Raw genomic sequence first — 19,296 nt, 5'->3', positions numbered from 1 at the left:
TCATTAAATATTAAGAATCATACTGACTTATAAATGAATTGTGTTTTTATTGGCTTTATTTACCTCATCTTATCAATTTAATAAGTTGAGTATATTTTTTTCTTAAATACTTGGAAGAAAAATACAATTCCCATTTTACCTTTTATAATATGCATAAGAAATTTACCAATCCTGCGCGGGATCCACACAGAAATTAAAAATTTCCGCACGGATCCCGCAGGATTAAAAAATGTATGGGATTGCAATCCTAATCTGTACTAATACAATTAGAAAATATCTTGTAATGTTCCTTGTACTTTACGGTTTGAAAAAAGAACATTGTGGTCTTTTGTTATTTGTTTTAATTAAAAAAATACTGTTTTTGCATTAAGGTGTGTGGAAATTTTCTCACCAATAAAGAAAAAATCTCAATCAGAGATTATAAGAAAACTGATATTTCTAATAGAGAATTAGCAAGAAAAGTTGGTAGATCTGAAAAGATCATCAGAAATTATTTAAAGAAGGGTATATTACATAGTGTAAGAAAAAAAAAAAAAGAAAGGAAATACGAAGTTCTCAAGACAACAAAAAAATCAAATAAAGTATAAAACTACTTGAAATTGCTTTAGTTCGTCACAAATCATGAATAAATTGTTGTTACCAGTCACAAAACAATATGTGTTTAGAGTTCCGCAGACTTCAACTGGTGTAAAATGGAAACAAATGGCTATTTTATATAATAAAAAAAACAAATTGTTATTTGGTGGTGGTTCCTTAATGGTTTGAAGAGGGTTTTACTACAATGGAAAGCTTTCAGTTTGCTTTATTACAACACATATAAACTTTGGTGACTACATTTAACTGCTACAGGAAGTTTTTATCAGCTTTTTTTTTTGATCAAAACAGTGAAAAAGTGTTTATTTTCATGCAAGATAATGCATGAATTCATGTTTCAAAGCAATTTTTAGAGTAGTTTGAAGAGCAAGACATCACATTAATAGAATGGTCTCCCTGAAGTCCAGATTACAATCCCATCAAAAATATCTGGGGTATATTTGCTGCAAAAGTTAAAGCTAATGGTGCACAATACCAGACAGTTTTGGAACTGAAAGAGACCATGAAAGCAGCTTGAAATGGATTAGTTTCCAATTTACAGAAAAATTTGATTTGTAATAAAAATAAATAAAATTCAATGAGTAAAACCTTTAAAATTACTATAAAATTCTTGTTTTTCTAAAATTTTAGAAGAAAATTTGAAACAGTATTTACTAATGTGTTAAAAAATGTGGATGAATATTTATTAATGTATTCAAAAATTTCAATTAGGATGATATTGAGTTCATTGGTCGTGCTATGTGTAGACCTATTGTGAAGCAAGCATCTGATCCATACAATAAACCTCTCTTTCCACCAAAACTTGAATGGTTTCAGATTTATCGAGGAGATGCTCAAGCAGGGGAGTTGTTAGCAGCTTTTGAACTTTTTCAGGTATTGCTTACAATTACATTTTGAACTTTTTCAGGAATTGCTTACAATTACATATTAGTTTTTTACTTATTGAAAAAAGCTCAAAAATTTGTTATTTGGTTGCTTTAACATATTTCATTGGTTAGATATTAGAAAATGAGGAAGAAAATGCTAATCTTCCACCGCCCCTAATTGAAATTTATGATAAAACAAATGGGAAAATATATTTTAACGTGCCAGAGAACATTAGACCTGTCATGTCTAAACACACGGTTGAGGTTTGGAGTTATTTCTATGCTGGTTAATACAACATTTTTAGAATGACTGATTAGTGAATGGATAAATGTATATGATAATTACGTTTTAAGTTCAATTATGGATAATTTCTTTAAGTATTGAATTTCAGTGTTTGTTCTGGGGTGTGCGTGAACTAAAAACCATTAATCTACAACCTGTTGAGAGACCACAAGTTGAATTTCAATGTGTAAATAAGTTTGCTAAATCTTCTGTCATTATATCAGCTAAAAAAAATCCTAATTTTGCACAACCATGGAGGGTGTTTGATGTGGTATATTTTATAAAATACTCTTATATTGATAAAGTATAATGTTGTAATTTGTTTTCAAATTTCGTTAAGTTTTTAAGACTGTATAATGTTACAATTTATTTTCAAATTTCGTTTTATATCAGTAATAGCTTAAATATTAAAATCATTATATTAGTAACAATTTAAACATGCTCTAAAAAAAGGAAATAAAGTAAAAAAAAAAAAGGCTCAATTATAATAGATGAAGTTTTGAATTTTTTTTTGAATGGATTTTTTTAGGATCTTCCGGAAGAAGATATATATTGCCCCCCTCTTACAATATCAGTTTGTGATATGCGAAGGTTTGGTAAAAAAATCCTTGTTGGTACAAGTGTTGTCAAAACCCTGCTTAATTTTGTACAAGATAGTTCAACTTATGAGGAAGAAGAAAGTAATTCTTACAATGAAGAAGATGATTTAGATGAGGGTGTAGAAATAGATGCTGGCCTAATGAATATAGGATTTCAAGATGTGGCTGTACTGTCTAAATCACTAAATTCTTTATTAAATTCTAAGATATTAAATTCAGATACTAAAAATTTATTAGTTAATAAAGAAATAAAAATCTTAAGTACCCCAGACAAAGGAGTTGCCAGTTCTGATGAATCAAACCAAGGCCCTTCCAATTATTCATTTTCAGAATTAAAGTCACCATCAAATAACTCAATTTTTTCTCCAAAGAGTTTAAACAAAACTCAAGGTAATTCCTCTATGCTAAATATAGAAAAGCTTACAAATAGTTTAAATAGAAATTTAAATCCTATGGCAAAAAAAGTTGGTTTTCGAAAAAATTTCAGAGCAAACCAACCAAGTAAGATTTGTTATCACATAGTATCAAAGCCTGGTATTTTGGATAAAACACCAATGAGGAAAATATTCATGCCAAAAAAAGTTAAACTGCCTGCTCCTAAATTAGACAAGTTTGGAAATAAGCATGTTGATTTAAGCATCACACCTTTTAAGCAACTAATTAACAGAACAGCGGCTACTCCTGCAGTCATAACAGATTTCTTGGATTTCACTGCAAAAGGTATAATGGGAGTTTTTTTTTTTTTTAAAAAAAAATATATATAATCTACAAATATTAGCCTTTCTGTTCTTGTTGTTGTCTTAAGTATAATAAATTTACATAAATGGTGTTTTTTTTTTCTTCACCAACTGTCTTTTCTTTGTCATAATTATTTCACTTATATTTTTTATTTTATACGTATAAAGTACGCCTAAGACAAAAATCCACAAGATAAAAACCCTTAAAGACAAAGACTGAGAAGATATTAAGCCCCAATTGAACAAATTAAACAATTTTCATATACGAGAATGCTAAATGTTTTTTTTTTTTAAAAAAAAGCTTGTCTTACATTTCATCATATTATAAATATATTGAAAGAAATTCTTTAATGATTTTATTGCAGACTTTAACTTTATGGTTTTTGTTATGGAACTTTGTCTTGAAAACTTTTATCAGAACTCACTTTTTACACATTTTCTCACTGAAATATCTAAGCATCATATTTTTATGAAGAACATCATTCGTTTTTTTTGAGCATCACATTTATTTTAGTACAAATCAATCATCCAACTACATTCAGCATTTTCATTACACATGACATTATACATTTGCCATTAACCTATCTTTAGTTTTCTTTATGTTTTATATCTAAAAAATCTCATGTCTCCTCCTATGTTTCAATATTTTCTCAAATTAACTCTAGTTCAGCTGCCCTCATCCGAGAACATACGGCAACAGACTTCATTAAAAGTTGTAAACAGTAAAATTTTGCCTTCTTTTTTAATATCTAAAGAAAATTTGATGCAATTTATGCCAATAGATGTTAAAAATGTATTATTTTTTATTTTGATAATTTGATTGATGAGTATAATAAAAACTTTATACTTAAAATGTTAAACTATATCTAGATTTCCCAACCAAAAAATTAGTTGAGAAAGAGATGAACACAGATGATGGCGAAGTGGCTTTTAACACAGAAGCTGCAGATTTTATTGATTTCTCCATAATAGAAAATACAGAATATAATGTTGAAGAAGAACAAAGTGTAAAACCCAATAGTTTGCAAGAAGACAAAAGTACTGCAACACCTAAAAATAACCAGCCTCTTAGAGCTTCCTCTGCTTTTCAAGCAGCTGGTCTTGTTGGTTCGGTTTTTTTTTTTTTTTTTTTTTTAATTTGTAGTATTGTTGTTTTTATGATTGTAATTACTTGTTATTGTCGGAGTCATTAGGGGAAATAATCAATCAATTTTTTTTTGATTACTACAAACTCCTTAACCAAAAAAAAAAAACACCAAAGTAGTTTCCATTTTGTACCTAGAGTTAAAAAATTCAATCAAATGTAACTCATAATTACCCAAGAATTACTATGATGACCCATAGTTAACTTAAAGGCTGTTCTACTGTTTAAAGACATGTTATTACTTTGTATATTTTGTTTTACTGTATCTGAAATGTTAAGTTTTTGTTTTGTTTAAGGCTTAAATAGTTCTTAATTGAAGAACCCAAGTTCAATTACAGGTTGGCTTGTAATTAGCCTGAAAGTGAAAGTTTATTGAGGGCTAATTGAAAGAAAAACTTACCTTTAAAACAGCAATTAACCCCAAATATGAAAGCTAGCTGTTTCTACTTTGCATTAATTCTAATTTAAAAAATTCCTTTATATAATTACAAAAAATGTTTTTTTGATAAAAGAAGCCATAACCTTTGAACTCAGAGTTTATGCCATGTTTTTGCTAAGAGTTACCTGTTTATACTGTTGTATATTTTAAGTAAATTTAATGGTGTTTTTATATTTTTATGTGTCATTTTTAAACTCTAGAATTTAAAGTGTCCCATATATACCATGTTTGACAATATGTACAATTATATTTAGAAAATTTAGAAGAAAAGGTTCATCGTCAGGATGTTCATCGCCAGGATGTTCATCGTCAGGATGTTCATCGTCAGGATGTTCATCGTCAGGATGTTCCCGAAACAATTTTTGTTGGTCAAATTGAACATAATATAGAAGAAAAAGTTTCTGTTGGAAGAGTAATGTTCTTTTTCTAATTTTCACTAAATTAATTTTGCTAAAGCTTTTATTATAAATTGCATATCATAAGTAATATATTTTATATAAGCATTAAATTGGTTGAATTAAAGTTGATAACAATTTATGTGTTATTGTAAGCTGAATAGTTTAGTTTAAAAGCTAAGAAAATTTTTACATTCATTGATCAATTGGTTGTATTGATCCATTGTTTGTAAAAAGAGTTTGTAAAATTTTACATTCAAGAAGACTAGACTTTATTATAATTTTCAAATTGAGTTGAGTGAGTATTTGATATTTGTTATTAAGACTAAAAAAGAAAAGCTAGACAGTATGCTGAAAGGAAAAAAGGAAGACGAAGAGCAAATAGATTGGTGGTCAAGATTTTATGAAACCATTAAAGATGAAGAGCGATTACAAAGTCATAGTTTGACAACAAAAAACTTAGTTGAACCGAAGGAAGCAAAAACTTTTGAAGCTGAAAATGGAAAAGATTCTTCCCATTTAGAATTAAAGAAAATGGTTAATCCTGGAATTGTTAGACTGAAGGTGCTTTCTATCTTTTTAAAATGGTCTCTTACAATCATAAACAGCTTTATTAACTAGATATAGGTTAATATATTAGATATATAGACATAAAATAAATATACAATTTTAATATGTTTTAAACTGTTTCATGTCATAAACTGTTTAAAATAAAAATTGAATTTAGATTTAGCTACCTGAAAATGTTATTTGAAAAATTACAAACTTCCTGAATTTTTAGTATAATGGAAAGTATAAGTAAATCAGTTTTTGATTTATTAATTAAAATTTAAAAAGTTTGTTGATAGTTTTTATAAACTAAAAGCTTTGTTTCCCTCAATAGTTTCTAACTTCATTTGTTTATTTCATGTACTTTTTCTGCTTCAGTCAAACTAAACAACTTAAGCAATTTTCTACTAAGACTAAAGAACCCAAACCATTCACTGATTCAGCAAAATAAAGTTTTAATTATTTAATCAGAACATTAAAGTTTTCAAATCACGATTTTGATTGTGTTTCATTGGATTCTTTGTCAATGTCAATTAGGAAAGAAGTTTGGTTATTTAAAAATGGCAAAAATTATAGGACATAATGGTTGTTGTCTGAACAAAATTTTGTTTTTGGTTCTGATACCTCAATAACTCACAACCTTTTATCTTTGATGAATATAAATAGATTTTAAAAATTTAAAGAAGCTTGGGACTAGAATACATTGATTGGAAAATGGCAATCTGTAATAATGTTTTCAGAAAAAAAGTTGAATAAACTTTTTTATATTTTGTACTACCAATGCAATGTTGATAAAAAGTATTTTTTGAGCAAATTTTTTTTTAAAGAATCATGCACAAAGATTATCTAAAGATTGATGTTAATTTAGATATTCAAAACAGACTTAGAGGAGGTTCCAGATTTTAAAGGGTTTTATGATGTACTTCATTCATGGCTTTTGCGAAGAGGAAAAAGTGATGGAAATGATGATGATGATGAAAGTAGAGTTTATGGAAAGTTCAAGGTAATTTAAGTGATTGTCAAATTAATCATTCAAGATTGCTTGAATGATTCATTTGTGAAAAATGAGTTTGATTTTTTTGTTATATGATACACAATGAATTTTTTTATTATTTGATATACTTCATTACACATATGCACTTGTGAAGATAAAAGCAATTATTAACATATTTCTGTTCTTTATAGTAATTTTTTTTTAATAATTGTTTTCTTTTTTTACCTTTACTAGAAATTTTAAACACAGCCCTGTAAAAGTCATTATTTAACTGTTTTTTTACCACGAAAGTTTTTTTTTAAAGTTTTTAGCTAACAAACTCCAATTTAAAAATGATTTAATTAAAGACCTGACCTTAAAACTATTAAATAGTAAATATGCTAAAATAAAGTTCACTTTTAAATTTAAAAATTGAAATTAAAGTTATGACAATAACCGATGCAATCGACAGTAAATACAAATTTAAAATCCTACCTAAAGTATAATTTTCACATTTTGTACAATTGGTCTAGAGATATTAAGATGCTACAAGTTGATTTAGCCTCATTTATTCAAACTTTAAATAGTTTTGTTGCACCTGATAATGGCAAGTTCAAAGGTTTACTCATTGGTTTATCAAACATTTTTTTTTTAGTTATTTAGTTTGTTTTTTTAGTTGAGTTTAGTTGAAATCCAATTTTTAAAAAATTGCTTTCATTGAAGATGGCTTTAATTCTTTGACAAGAATTATGGCTACTTAAACTGGTTTGGAAACTGATTGTAAGCAATTACATTTCCTTGATTTGTGGTATTAGCTATATATTTTTATCACTTAAAAAATTGAGAAAAAATAAAATGCCTATATAGTCAACTTTAATTCAATAGGCATTCTTGTATCTTATTTTTAATTCAAATGCACAATATAGACATCAAAACAATATAGAAAGTCAAAGCTTAGATGCTGGACCTGGAGCATCAGATCAAATCTTGATAATCAAATATTGATAACTAAGTAGGTTGGTGACCTTCTATGTTAGCAGTGATTAACAGTTGAATAATTACTCTTACAGTGTCAAAAAAATTACTACTATTGGATTTTTTAATCTTAAACTAGAATTTAATAGAAATAACAATAAATGTTAATTGATAAATGTTATATTTTTACTTTATTTTGGTCATTTTTGTGATTTATTTATTTTATTTAACAGGGTGCTATTAGAGTCTGGAAACACCCGCTTCCTTCATTTTTAAATAATGTAAACAACAAAAGAGGTTCATTCAGACATCTTCCTAAAATGGATCAATTTAACGTTCTTTGTCGTGTATATGTTGTCCAAGTAAATATTGCTTATTCATTTAAGTTTTTTTAGTGATGTAGTTTTGTTTTAATTGGAAATCTGTAAAATATAAAGTTTCTTCCTTTTCTTTTTGACAGGCTATAGATTTGAAACCAAAAGATATTGATGGAAAGGTTGTTTGTATAATTTATACTTGTGTCATATTTTGTAAAAATATATTAATTCATAACTATTCCAACCATTTTAAATCTCATACGTAGATTCTCTTGAGAAGAGCAGAATATCATATGTAGATTCTTTTTAGGAGAGCAAAAATGTTTTCCTAGTGTTTGTAAATACAATCATTTTTTTTTATCTTTTTGTTATAATATTATTATGTAGGCTGACCCTTACATTAAAGTTCAAGCTGGAAGGAAAATGATAACAGATTGTGATAATTATATACCCAAGCAACTTAATCCAATCTTTGGAAGGCAAGTTGTACTTTGATTTTTGGTTAATTGTTTGCTTATTTAGGCAAATTAACTTACTTAACTGCTCTCTTTGTATAAAACTACAAGCTTCTTTTCAAAGTTTGTTTTAACTTATTGTGCATTAAATTTATATATAATGATCTCAGAGTATTTGAATGTGAAGTAACGCTGCCTCATGACAGCATGCTAACAGTCTCAATTTATGACAAAGATATTGGCAGCTTGGGTGACGATTTAATTGGTGAAACCAAGATTGACATTGAAAACAGATTCTTTTCAAAGCATCGTGCTACATGTGGGATATCACTACAGTATCAGATGTAATTTCAATATACATATATAAGCTAGGATGTTTCAAAAAAGAAGATTTTTTAAAACCTCTCGTAAGGTTCCCCAACATTGATGTTACTATAAATTTTATACTTCATTATTTGAAAATGAGCCAAATGTTTTTTGGTCAAGCTGTGGGGATTCTTCCCATGGACTAATACTGACCACATCAATCCCCAAAATAAGTCAAAGGTTTTTGGTCTTTTTTTTAATTGAATGGTGATAACTGAATTTGAAGCTCAAAATTTTTTTGGTTGATTGATCCAGTAAAATGAAATTTATATGCTACGTAAACCTTTGTTTGTGTCATAGCTAGAGTAAGGACTTATTAGCTGCTGTGACTTTGCCTTGAAAATTGTTGGGTTAAATAAAAAAGTTTCTGTATTTTGCAAAACTAAAATTTTTTTACTTAGCAACTTGACTTAGTCCACAAGACAAGTAGACCAGAAGTGTATCTGTTTAGTCAATTATTTTCAAAGCAGTTATTGGATCCTAAATGGTCAAACTCTTCCATACACTTCAAAGCAAAATCCATTTGGAAATAAGTTCATGATTTTGATTTAAAAGAACTATGAGAAAATCTTGCATTTTGAACTTGCAACAAATAGTTCTGCCATTATTGCGGAACATTATTGTGAACATCCTGATTGAGCTTATGATGCGGTATTTTAAAAAATGCACTTTGTTTCAACAAAAAAATTTTCCAAAGCCACATACCATCTAGAGCATCCCGCCATCGGAAATTGCGTAAATGCGTAAATTCCGATGTGAGAAATAGTTTATAAAGGTGACTCCGATGTGATTTAATCTTTTTATTTTCCGATATTTTCCGATGGTTTAAGGTGGCTTGCAAAATTTTGCTGTAATTTTGCGAAAAGTTCGTAATTATAGATAAATACATCGGAAATACCACAATATTACGAGTTTACACTTTAAATACGATTTATTGTGAAATTACGCGAAAATATCGTACGATAATGCGTTAATCTCGAAATATATCGGAGAGTGCGTGAAATTCTCCCCATCGGCCTCGGACTACATCGCACCTCCGATGTGAAACCATTCCTCACCATGGCATCACATCGGAGTCACCTTTATAAACTATTTCTCACATCGGAATTTACGCAATTTCCGATGGCGGGATGCTCTAATACCATCACATACCTAAGACCAGAACCTGAATTGAAGCAATCAAATATTGTTAAACATCAACGTTACAAAGAAAGCAACATCAAACTGTTAAAATATAGGGCAGCAAACCAAACTCATTTTTTGAAATGATTCTTTTGATACATAAACATTAAAGTTGGACTGTATTTACTTCAGATATGAAAATTAGACTCTGGATGCCATTATATGATAGAAAGATTACAAAAGTGAAACAAAGGGTCAGAAAAGAAAAGGGTTAAAAATTAAACTTCTGACTCACTATGGGGATTTATCTGATCCAATAATAAAATAAAAAAAGGTTTGTATGGGAATATCAATATCGGAGCACCTTATGAGGAGCAACATTAATAAAAACTTGGAAAAGTCTTCTTTTTCAAATCATCCTAGTATAAACATCAATAATTCTTGCCATAGTTTGAACTGTATACAAATTGGATTATTATGGGAGTTTTATTTAAATATTTTGTTAAATAATTTTTTTAAGCAATGGATTCAATAAGTGGCGAGATCCAATAAAGCCAACTGCAATACTACAGCGCTTATGTAAAGGCTTAAAGTTAAATGGCCCTCATTATACTCCTGGTAAATGTCAGGTTGAGAAATGGATTTTCTGTGCTCCAGACCATATAATAGATGATAATGGTATGTTTGTAGTTTTAAAATCTCTAAAAATGATAAGTATTAGCTATAATGAATTTATACTAAGTTTTAAGTTGGCATTAATTTCATCTTTTTTTTTTAATTTTAAAAGATATTTAAAAAAGTAAAGTAAATAAATTTTGAAAAAAACCCTCCAAATTCTTTACAAAAGTACTTCCAAATGCTGAAAGCAACTCAAGTCAAATAAAGTTTGTTCTACTTTTCACTGCTACTTAGCATGAACCTTAAGATTTAACCAGAAATAAAATTAAATAAAGTTAGCAAAAAAAAAAGTTAAAAATCAGTGAAAAAATGATTAAAATCATTAATGAATGCTAGGTAAAGCTAAATACTTAAATTTGTAAGAGTGGTTTTGGTATGAAATGCTGTCACACTCTTTTTTTTTATACTTTGTTATAGGTAATCCAAAGCAGTCTGATGAGCCTAGTGCTTTGAAAGCACTTCACAATTTTTCAATGATTGAGAAAAAAGGCTTTGCTCTAGTCCCGGAGCATGTTGAAACAAGATCATTATATAATCCGGGTATTCCAGGTGTTGAGCAGGTTAGTAATCTACAACCAATCAAACAAATTGATGAACCAACAGTTTCACTTGAGAAGGTTTCACTTTGTGAATGATACTCTTTAATTTTTATAATATAATTTATTTCTAATAATGAATTAGTTTTTCTCCTTGAATAGTTGTTCTTAAAAAATCTAAATAATATGTATTTAAAAAAAAAAAAAAATTGGTTTTAAAATGCTTTTGGGATCAATCATATTCCTTAAATTGTGTTTGTTTCTTTTCTCACTTGAACTTTGAAGTCATAAGTAAATCTACCTCAGGTAAAAACTAATTTATTCGCCCTAATGCAATGCTTGAAAAATTTAAATATGATCTGGCAATTATTCAAAAGATGTTAACATATTTATAAAAGTTGATAAACCTTTGTAAAAATGTTAATGTCTCCATGTGGTTTACTTATATAATGCAACTAGGGTTTATGAGTTATGAGTTCTTGTGTCCAACATAATTTTTTTGGTTTCAATTTCTTATGAAGCAATTATTATTTACTGGCGTTTAATTTTAGCACATAAGTAAATTTGTAGAACTATCTATTAGTTTACAACTATTGCTATATTCAGTTTCTGACCAATTTTATTTCTTCCTCTGCTTAGTTTAATTATATTTCATAGATATTTAAATTTAAAAAAATTAACAATACCAAGAACTAAGAGATAAAAAAATTTAGAAGTTCTTTATTAATGATTGACTCCTTGATCCGGCTTTTAAAAATGACTTGAATAAAAAAAAAAAAAAAATACTAAAGATATATTGTTTGTCACACAATTCTAGAGTTGTCTTCAAGTGGCTGATGTGCACTGACAAATCATAGCAGGTGGAAAAACTGTGGAAGCTATTGCAAAAATCACAAAAAATTAAAAATCTGTGACAACAAGGATACAACTGAAGACGTAACGTCCAAAAATATTTTTGAAAGCAGAAAAATGACTCAAAAAAGAAATCACAAAAGCAGAAATTGTTAGGACGCAAAAGTCTGTTATTAATGGCTTCTCTGTTCAATCCAATAATGAACTGAGACTTACTTCTATCTTCTCTGTTGTCATGTTGCAAAATCTTTTTAAAAGCAGGAACCAGCTAAGTCTTATAGATAAAAGAACTAACTTTAAAACATAATAAAATGGCATAAAACCTAGGCATTAACTTTAGAATTTTGTTAAAGAATAGGTAGGAAAGTATAAGAGCAGGACTTAGAACCAGGATTCTATTTCTTTAACGTATACATAGATACTTAATACGTTAGCTTGAAAGAATTTTACAACATTTTTTTGTGTGATATTCAAGAAACACCATCACTACGCTTGTTAACAAAATGTTTTAAGGTATAACTTACAGCAGCTTTTTTTTTTAGAAATTCACCATAAAGATGATGTTTGGGGTCCCCTCTAAAGTTCTCCCGAGCTTTTTCTAGGAAGCTATAATGTACTACTTCTAATGCTTGTTCACTATAAAAATCAAGTTGATTAAGAAAAAAGTGCAATCTCATTAAAATAGTATCCAGCTTTAACAGTCAAACCAAAGTCCTTGACTAAAGTTTTAAATTTAAGTATCGCATTTGAATTTAAGTATTTCTGCTTCAATAGGTAAAATAATCATCTGCCTGAAACCCTGACTCTACTGCAATTTTCATTAGTTTAAGTGCTAGTGTAATTATAGGGGATGAATTGAAAAACTCAATTTGGCAAAAGAGGAGAATTGAGTTTTTACAAATTGAATAAAACAGGATTTACAATATTTTTACAAACAAATCATGTTTGAAAAGATAAAAATTTGATTTGATGTTTGAATTATCAGAAAAATTTTTAAAATTAAAGATATAACCAAAGTTCTCCAAATAAAAAAAAAGTACAATCAAAAAGACTCCAAACAATCATTAATTGTTTGAAACTTATCACATAACATTAATATCACATAAAAGAGAATAGACTGAAAGAGTGATTTAAAAAATTTACTTGGAAAATCATTTTGAAAGGAAATAACTAAGCTTGCAAAGAAAAAAAATTATAATATTTTTATATGCTTATACATTTATATTGTTTGAGAATCTCTTTTTCAATATTTAAAGTCAAATTAATACATATTTTTATAAATTAATTTAGTCAAAGCATTTTTTTTTACATTTTTTTCGTAAAACTGCCGTTTTGCTTTTTTTACAAAATCAAACTTAAGGTGTTGCTTTGATGTCATCAGAAAATTGTTACCTTGACAAAAGCCTGCTTCTGCGAATAGCTGGGTGATTAACTGCGATATAGTTTTATTTTATATAAATCTTTTCAAATATAGGTAAAACATTTTTGCAAAGATAATGATAAGTTCATCCAATTCAAAAATCTGAGTTTTCCAGCTCGACTGACTCTTGCACATAAGTTTTAAGATGAGCACGATAGGTTGAGAGTAAGTACTACTTAAATACGTAAGCACTAAATACTTATTTCTACATACTATCGACTAGCACAACATATTTTTTAATTTATCACAGGCCATACAATCAAGGGTCATATTGTTATAAAGTGCTATTGTTCGATCTTTGTTGACAATAGAAATAAATTTTGTTATAGCAGTGAAGTCGGGTTGCGTGTGCTTTAAATGTGTTGTTTCTTTATACATTTAATTCTCTCAAGTTTTTTAATCTTAATTAGGGTCGACTTATGTTGTGGGTGGATTTATTTAGCAAAGAAGGACCAGCGCCAGGGCCAGCTATTGATATTACTCCAAGGATACCTGTTTCGTAAGATAATAATTCTTAGCATAATAAACTCGAGAGATATTAGGTATAGAAGTATTAGATCTAACGGAAAGTTCTGTCCGTTTTTTTGGAATAAAACGAAGTACAATTTTTTCTCACCGTCAATAAACTTCATTAAGTAATGTAGTAGCGATTGTTATTAATGATTTCTTGCCAGCGTAAGTAAAGAGCCGTACATGCGCCAAGTAAACATGTGCTTACCTGTCGCAACTTGTTGTGATAAATACGGACAGAACTTTCCTGTAGATCTAATATTTGAGAGTAGCTATTTATATTAGAGTCAAATGTAAATTGAGTATTTAGCTATTTTTCAAATTTTCTAACTCTTTAATTTGTACCTCCATTATGTTATCGAATAAAACAATAATTGAGTTCAGCAAGTTTACTTGTTTTTTTTTTTGTGTTTTTTTTCCTCTTTAAAAAGTTATGAGCTTCGCTGTATTATTTGGAATACAGAAGATGTGGAACTCGATGAAATAAATCTACTGACTGGTCAACCATCTGCAGACATATACATTAAAGGGTAACTTACTGATTGGACATTTTTTCAATAGGAGTTCAAAAAAGTTTTAAAAGCCTTCAGTCAAAAAAATTTTTAGCATTACAACTTTTTGTATATATGTATTTTATTAAGTTAAATCTGGATTTTAAATGTCAAAAAAAATGAGCATATTGGATTCTTTAAATGGTTTATGTATAGATGGATCGAAGGCTTGAACAACAACATTCAATCCACTGACGTCCACTACAACAGTTTAACTGGAGAAGGAAATTTTAATTGGCGATTTATTTTCCCGTTTAATTTTTACAAAGCTGAAGAAAAAATTGTTATAACTAAAAAGGTTATGTGAATGATAGTTCTATTAAAATTACCAGTTGACATTTTATGTTGTGTATAACTGGACGGTTTCTGTAGATTTGTATGAAAACTATTTCTAAGGCCTTTGATTCATAATAATGACTCAAAACTATAAATGCTCTTAAAAATATTTAGGCTTCCCTATTTTCCTGGGAAACTTCTGAAGAAAAAATTCCTGCAAGCCTTGTTGTACAATGTTGGGATTTTGATGTTTTTTCTGCAGATGATTTGATTGGTTTGTTTGTTTTTTTTTTAGATGAATATGTTTTATTTTATGAAAAATCATTGTACAGATAAAACAAAAAATTTTTGAATAGTTTCAACTATATATTTATATTTATTCATTTTGATATTCTTAGGTGACCTAACATTAAATCTTACTAGCATACCTCGCCCAGCCAAAACCTCTGTACAGTGCAATCTGGAAATAATCAACAATGAAAACAGAGATTCCATCTTTAAAAAGAAGTCAGTTAAAGGTAAGTTTACATTAAATATCAGTGTTTAGTTTTCAGTTAATGAAAGGTAATAAAATACCAACTATCTGTTGGTATTTTATTTCAAATGTATTTTTTTTTTTTTACCTGTCTGTTGAAAGAAATCGAATTTATAATAATTTAGGTTTAGAGATGGATAGTTATAAAATTCCATTAAAAATTTACAAAATCCAAAACTTAACCTTCTTTAAATCATTTTTTCAACCTTTGAAAATAATGCGCAATGGATTAAACCCGCTAAATTATTTTTTCAAAATTACCAATCAAGTTTATATATGCAACATTATATATACTAAACATATATTACATAGAGATTATACAAATAAATTTGTCACACTAAAATGTTATGCTCTTGATAATTAAAAATGATAAGTTTTTTTTTAAATAAACTTGAATTTATTTCTACAGACTGGTGTGGGAGTTTGTTCCATCCAGGCCGCCACTCTGTGCAAAAATAACAACAGTATACTTTATACCCTGCCTGTCTATTCGTCTTAGATTATGAACTGCATTTAGATGTATGTATTTTTCAAACCATAAAAACAGTTTGGTGAATAACTGTCAAAAAACAAAATGAAACCGAAGTTGTAACTGAACACTTCCAATCTTTTTAAAGAAATTTACCAAGCAACTATGCAGAAAGGTCATGCTCAACAAGTATTCGAAATCTTGGGCTATACCTACTAAATTTAACCAATATATAAATTAGCAGAGTACTGCCCAACCTTTTTTTGGAAGTGAGATGAAAAAACACCAGGATTATTGTCTGCCTCAGAAACCATCATCACAGTTGTGCTCCCTATGAAAAATGTATCTACATCAGCCTCTTTGTTAGATGCTCATCTACCGACCCTTTTTAGTTGTAGGGCGGGATGATGGTGCTTACACAGATAGTTTTAAAGAAGCATTTTCCCCTATTGTAATGCTAACTATCTGCCAGAACACCTTTAAACACTGCCAAATCACTGATTTCATTTGGTAGCCTTAAATCAACCACTAACAAAAATCCTGTGAGGATGAGTTGACTCGTAGTTACAGTGGGCAAGTTGCTTAAAAGATAAATTGATAATATTGATGGGTTAAATTGATTGACAAGTATGACTGGTTGATTAAACTATAGATAAGAATGGCTTGCCAGACTTATTGTCAAATATATATACATAAAAGCAATCTTTTTATCAGTTTAATCAGCCTAATCTCATCAATCCTTTACACACTTCAATAAATTATTCGAAATAATTTTGGTTCAAAAAGGGTAGAGCTTAAAACTCACTTTTAATTGAGTGTGTTATACACAGGGGAGAGGGGGTTTTAATAGATGTTTGAGATGTTGTCTTACTGTTGCAACTGTCGAGTGAAATCATTAAGGAATAAATATTTTAGTTAAGTTTTGTTGTAAATAATTTGTATATAAAAACTTAAGTATTTATTGTGACGTTGAAACAACTCAAAATATGAATGAGCTTTATAAAATAAAACCAACCTTTGATCTGAAGAAAACTTTTAAAGAAAACTTTTCTCGTTAAATTTTTTAACGAGAAAAGTTTTCTTTAAAAGTTTTACTTGATTTAGTTGTTTTACAAATAAGTTATGGTAGAGCGCATTGTTAACAAAGAGTCCCATTTTTTACCTTTGATGTCTTAGATTTGCTAACTATTTTTCAAACTCCAATTCTTTTATCGTGGAATTCGTCTGGTGACAAAAAAAAATTATTTTTAAAATTTGCACAACATCTTACGTAATGTTTATTGAACAAAATTTTTTAGTACAGCGGTGTGGCAGCGATTAGCGGACTAATTTTTTAAAAAGTTGTGTGACTTAAAAAGACCGGAATTATGCTATTTTTTGTGATTTATTGATGCCTAACAATATAGCATTAACAATAAAGTAAACAAAATTAGTTTTGATTTAAAAAATTTAAAAATGGAAACAAAAAGAGCTGAAACATTAGATATGACCTACGCGGGTTACCTACTAAAGTGATCAGAATATCGGGAGTACAGTTTAAAAGGTGTAAATGTACAGTTTAAAAGGTAAAAAAATGTGGTAGTGCTGAAAGGGCTTAGATGCCTAGTCCTGTGAATAAAAAAGTTGATAAGAAGTTCACAGAACAACTTAGGAAGCATGCTAATAAGAATTTTACCATTAGAAAGACTGTAAAAGTGTTTGAAGTTGATGAAAAGACCATGAAAGGAATCTAAAGACTCTTTAGAAAGTCAGTGTCAGATCTACCAATAAACTTTTGACAGAAAGGCTCAAAGTTCTCAGAATAGGGAGGTCAAAAAAAGCTTCTAAATCTTTTAAATAACTATGGCCCATAATATTCAAACTCTTAGATGAGAAGATATTCTATCAAAGAATGTCATCAGCAAAAGAAATGATCAACTTATTGTTCAGAAAGATGACATTGTTCCACATGCTAGGTATTGTTGCTTCAAGTGGTGATTTATGTCCAGCTACTATATTAAGAGAAGGAAAAAGTTAATATAGAGTTTTATATCAGCCTTTTGAAAAAGCATTATATAAATCTCTACAATCAAGTGTAGTGATTTGATTACTCAATCTGGATCATTGTAGAAAGCAAATGATACAAAAAGGCCCTCTCAAGTCTCAATTCTCTCAAGTCATCCATAACAAGAGCTTGAAACTCTATGCCAATAGAATATCTTATCAGTATTTGCCAGGCGTAGAAACTAATGAAAAAATGAAAATCTATTTGAATGTTAAGGTAAGCAAAGCGTTCGAACTTTTCTATTATATACGGGATTTTTTTTTCGCGCCCTGTATATTTGAGAAAGTTTAATACAGTTTTCCGCGCCCTGTATGTTTAATTGAGAACGTTTAATACAGTTATACAACTAGGGTGGTGGCCATTGATTGCGATAAATGACGAATCCGTTCCTCAGATTGTTGGCAAGATAGAAATTCAATTGGAATTACTTAGCGAAGATGAAGCTGCGGCTGAACCTGCAGGATTAGGGCGCAAGGAACCACAACCTCTACCTTTACCGAAGTATGTTTCATTATTTATCTCATGATTTTGAATGAATTCCTTAAAGCGTTCTTCAAATCTTCTCCTTTTTTTACGGAAAGAAATAAAGAATAGAAAGATTCAAGATGTTTCAATCTGGAGATAAAAAACGTTAGAGAGTTAGAAAGTAAAAATATAACGTTTTTGTTTAGCCGACCGGATGTCACTATGCAATGGATGACAAATCCGTTAAAGGCGCTCAGATATTTTCTGTGGGAGCAATACAAGATTTGTTTTGTAAAGTTTGTTATTATTGCTGTTATATTAGCAACTATGTGTCTCTTTCTCTATACCATGCCAGTAAGTACCTTTAGTCTTTTTAATCTCTTCTTTTTTTGTTAACATTTTTTTGTTCTTTTTTGGTTTTTCAAGTAGAATGATTAACCTTTCTCTTTTATCATTAAACTGTATTCATTTTAATTCGTTTTAAATATATTAGGATGCAATTGTCGGCAAGTTATTTGAAAGCTATGCAAAAAAATAGCTCATAATAAACATTATAAAAGTGAATCAGGTGGCGATGATAGACCAACAATGTTCTGAGCCTTCGGATTTTGTTGTTGTATTTATCAGTAAATCAACTGATCTGGTTTTTTAAATTTATTTTTACTGCAAACGTTCATTTGGGATTTAACTTCAGTCCTTCACTTGGCCTTTCTTGAAAATGCTGTGGATACTCAACAGAATCGATACGTTATTTGCACTTATTCTGAAGTACTTTGTAATCACTTTTTATAATGTTAAATAAATGAGTCATGTTCAGTGTTATTATTTGTTTAAGCTTCCAAGAAAAAATATCACTTTTTGCGATGGTTTTAACATATATTTTAAAAATTTTTTAAAACTATGTTTCTTTTTTGTGATGGTTAATATTACAATAAGCAACGTTTTTTACAAAAAATAAACTTTTGAACCATTTTTTTTCAATATTTGATTTTCTTTTGAAGGGTGGTGGCCTCTTGTTAACATTAAAACTGAAAAATTGGTCGGAAAAGTTGAAATCGAGTTAATATTATTGACTGAACAGGAATCAAACGAAGATCCTGCTGGTTTAGGAAGAAAAGAACCTAATGCGTTGCCATTGCCTAAGTA

The 19,296-nt window shown here is 28.8% G+C and overlaps 1 protein-coding gene and 1 pseudogene across 9 annotated transcripts in view; one reads left to right on the top strand and one right to left on the bottom strand.

Moving 5' to 3' along the window:
- LOC145188578 (otoferlin-like) overlaps positions 1-19,282 on the top strand; it is a 49,887-nt gene extending 30,605 nt beyond the window's left edge. For 8 of the 9 annotated variants that reach the window (XM_090089233.1, XM_090089235.1, XM_090089237.1 and 5 more), the window contains 24 exons: positions 1,306-1,467; positions 1,593-1,724; positions 1,853-2,014; positions 2,273-3,062; positions 3,745-3,801; positions 3,950-4,186; positions 4,917-5,074; positions 5,382-5,621; positions 6,475-6,609; positions 7,788-7,916; positions 8,015-8,050; positions 8,259-8,350; positions 8,497-8,670; positions 10,335-10,492; positions 10,910-11,052; positions 13,711-13,799; positions 14,242-14,340; positions 14,518-14,659; positions 14,812-14,911; positions 15,036-15,155; positions 18,024-18,186; positions 18,357-18,504; positions 18,644-18,918; positions 19,152-19,282. In XM_090089233.1, the coding sequence (XP_089945359.1) occupies positions 1,306-1,467; positions 1,593-1,724; positions 1,853-2,014; positions 2,273-3,062; positions 3,745-3,801; positions 3,950-4,186; positions 4,917-5,074; positions 5,382-5,621; positions 6,475-6,609; positions 7,788-7,916; positions 8,015-8,050; positions 8,259-8,350; positions 8,497-8,670; positions 10,335-10,492; positions 10,910-11,052; positions 13,711-13,799; positions 14,242-14,340; positions 14,518-14,659; positions 14,812-14,911; positions 15,036-15,155; positions 18,024-18,186; positions 18,357-18,504; positions 18,644-18,688 (3,711 nt within the window). In that variant the 3' untranslated portion in view covers positions 18,689-18,918; positions 19,152-19,282. The remainder of the gene's footprint in view (positions 1-1,305; positions 1,468-1,592; positions 1,725-1,852; positions 2,015-2,272; positions 3,063-3,744; positions 3,802-3,949; positions 4,187-4,916; positions 5,075-5,381; positions 5,622-6,474; positions 6,610-7,787; positions 7,917-8,014; positions 8,051-8,258; positions 8,351-8,496; positions 8,671-10,334; positions 10,493-10,909; positions 11,053-13,710; positions 13,800-14,241; positions 14,341-14,517; positions 14,660-14,811; positions 14,912-15,035; positions 15,156-18,023; positions 18,187-18,356; positions 18,505-18,643; positions 18,919-19,151) is intronic. The other variant, XM_090089232.1, reaches the window with a different exon arrangement.
- LOC149888288 (uncharacterized) overlaps positions 1-19,296 on the bottom strand; it is a 324,912-nt pseudogene that overhangs the window by 301,652 nt on the left and 3,964 nt on the right.

This window comes from Hydra viridissima, unplaced genomic scaffold, assembly GCF_058129835.1.
Source record: "Hydra viridissima isolate aposymbiotic clone 2 unplaced genomic scaffold, HvirCarnegie_v1 scaffold_5, whole genome shotgun sequence".
In the NCBI taxonomy this organism is placed as follows: domain Eukaryota; kingdom Metazoa; phylum Cnidaria; class Hydrozoa; order Anthoathecata; family Hydridae; genus Hydra; species Hydra viridissima.
The sequence above is the reverse complement of the archived record's forward strand: the minus strand, read 5'-3'. Positions and strand labels throughout refer to the sequence as shown.